General features: G+C 46.9%; 1 protein-coding gene across 1 annotated transcript; it reads right to left on the bottom strand.

Annotated features, from left to right (window-relative positions):
* Positions 1–422: 422 nt before the first annotated feature.
* On the bottom strand, positions 423–1,672 carry sstr1b (somatostatin receptor 1b). The gene has a single exon (XM_029667275.2). It carries the CDS (start codon positions 1,536–1,538, stop codon positions 423–425), a length of 1,116 nt encoding a protein of 371 aa, XP_029523135.1. The 5' UTR covers positions 1,539–1,672.
* Positions 1,673–2,800: the final 1,128 nt, after the last annotated feature.

Below are 2,800 nucleotides of genomic sequence, written 5' to 3' on the forward strand. Positions count from 1 at the left end.
GGTTCTCGTTGGACCTGCGTTTACATTGTATCCAGTAATCGGTTTGTGTGGTTGCTAGTTTAGCTTTCTGTAACTTTGTAGCTTGTGCAGTGCTTTATACTGCGTCTTGATCTTGTTTAATGCCCATTCTAGATTGCCCTTCCAGCCAATCAGAAAAGAGTATTCAACAATGCTGTGGTATGAAATTAAATTGTGCTCGTTTAATGGTCACAGCATATAGTGAGAGAACATAATTTATTTCATATTTTGAATTGGTCCTTATCAAAACTGGCCTCCGTCATTGTTCATGTGTGGTTTTATTCGTTGTCATTCTTTGCTTCCCTAATCACTCTCAGTGTGGGGTTCCATCCACAACACCTTGTCCCTGTCACAATGTAGTAGTGCGTGAGGTATATGTTCCATTCCGGAACACCTTGTCCCTGTCACAATGTAGTAGTGCGTGAGGTATATGTTCCATTCCGGAACACCATATCAGATGCCAGACATTCCTTAGGGAAGTCTTTCTGTCCATTGGTGGCCTGTCTCTTCAGGGCTACAGCACGGTAGTCCACCTGTTCACAGTCCAGCCCAGACTCCAACCAACGGAAACACACAATCCTCTGGAACGACCGGCGGAAGTTATCCGACACAAAGCCATAGAGGATCGGGTTGGCGCCGCTGTTGGCATAACTTAGGATGACGAAGAGCTGGGTGACAATGGGGTTGGGAGGGTGGTGGAACACGCTGACCAGCTGGACGATGTAGAAAGGCATCCAGCAGAGGACAAAAACCGCCACCACACACACCACCATCCGTGTGATCTTTTTCTCAGAGCGTCGCCGCTGCAGCCAACCGGCTTTCAGCCCGACCGCCCGCATGCGCGCCACCATCAGGCAGTAGCAGAGGCAGATTGCGCCCACAGGAAGCAGGAAGCCGAGCAGGAAGGTGTAGACCACGAACGCCTCCGACCACGCTGCCTCAGGCCACAGAAAGTTGCAGTCCACACCGCCGTCCTGCGCCGGGACCGTGTCGGCAAAAATTATAATGGGGAGGATGACGAGGAGCGAGAGGCCCCACACGCAGACGTTGACTACTTTGGCAACAGTCGGTCGGCGGTAGCGGGCAGCCTTGATAGGGTGAACCACGGCCACGTATCGATCCACGCTCAACACCGTCAGACAGAAGATGGACGTAAACATGTTAATGCCATCCACGCTCAACACCAGACGGCACATGAGCGAGCCAAATGGCCAATGACGTACAGCCGCCGATGTCGCCAGAAACGGCACACTCAACATAAACAGTTCATCTGCAATTGCCAGATTCAATATATAAATATTGGTGGCGGTTTTCATCTTGGCGTACTTAAGGATAACGTAGATAACCATGGTGTTGCCTGTTAGACCCACGCAGCAGACCAGGGCGTAGATGGAGGGGATGATGATCTTGCTGGTGTCAGGTTCCTGGTCGTAGTCCTCATAGTCTAGGCTGGAGTTGTAGGGGAAGTCAGTGGGGTATGCTGGGTAGTTTCTGGTCCCATTGGCGGCCATGTTGTCCATTTTGTCCAGTTTACCTCAATTTTGGGTTTATCCTACTGGGAGTTAAGATCTGACTTTGTGTATATAATTTTTTATACAACGGCTGGGTCTAATCCTGAATGCTGATTGGTTAAAATCACATTCCAACCGGTGTCTTTTCCCACAAGTTACCACCGGCTAAATCTATGAGTCTCTATGTCACATTATAGAATATAGTACACTTCTCAATGTGCTTAGCTGGCTCTTCGTTACCGCCAAAGTGTTGCTTTAGTGTAAAGTACCATGGGTCTCTGTTAAACTCCTTTAAAGGGGTCAAAAAGGAGGGAGGAAGGAGCAGCAGGAGCAGGGGAGATCCTCATTCTTTGTATACTGTAGGTGCGGCTCTGAAGAGAATGTAATATCTGTTCAATCTCTTATCTCAGGGTCCATAGATGGGGTTAATCTGAACTAAATCAGAGTCCTCGAGTCTCTCTCAGTTCTCATGTTTCCCAGGGATTTCTAATTATAGAACCCAGCTCCTCAACCAACCGATAAGGGCACTGAAGCAATTTAGGAGGCTGAAACAATGAATTCTTGGCAGCCAAATGCTTAACATTCCATATTCATTCACAAATAAACTCACATCTTATTACCCATCTGTTTGTAAGTGGTTCTTAGGAGTATTTTCTTTCATTAAAATCAGGCAAGGTTTCTGGGTATCACTCAAAACTTGGCCAAGGGAGAACATTCCTTAGGATTACAATGTCCTGTTGGAGAGAATTCTGGAGTGGTTGGGAGTTGTTCTGCCCTGTTCTGTCTGGTCCGTCCCAGCTGGTCCAATGGCACACTCAGGAATGGTGTGTGGTAAGAAGTGTTGCGGTGAATTCTGCACCTTCACCATTCTGTGTCTGTGTGGATAGAGGGGTGATTATTTCATCGTTACACCCAGGCTGAACAAGTCCATGTAAATCACTGGCTTTTGGTTTGAGCTCTTCCCTGCTACACCGCCATTTTTCTTTGAGTCCAGGAAGCCTGTAAGAAAACACAAAGAGCAAATCACTTGCATAGTCCCTAAAGGAACTCCAACCAAAACAGCAGAAGAGTTCTGGCTCTAAGAGCTCTGAGGTTTCTTTAGATGTAGCTACCCCATGGGGCAGATCAGCGTCAACATTGCAGATAGACCATGGGTTCTTTCAAAGTAATTGTTTGCATTATTTCTAATCCACCTAGTTCTTTAAAATAAAAATAAAAAAGACATTACCACCCTTCAATTGATTAGAGTAAGCGAATGGATGGACAACAAT

Source organism: Oncorhynchus nerka, linkage group LG8, assembly GCF_034236695.1.
Source record: "Oncorhynchus nerka isolate Pitt River linkage group LG8, Oner_Uvic_2.0, whole genome shotgun sequence".
NCBI lineage: Eukaryota > Metazoa > Chordata > Actinopteri > Salmoniformes > Salmonidae > Oncorhynchus > Oncorhynchus nerka.

Excerpts from the sequence above, each read along its gene's own strand:
- sstr1b (XM_029667275.2), bottom strand. The coding sequence starts at position 1,538 with ATGGACAACATGGCCGCCAATGGGACCAGAAACTACCCAGCATACCCC.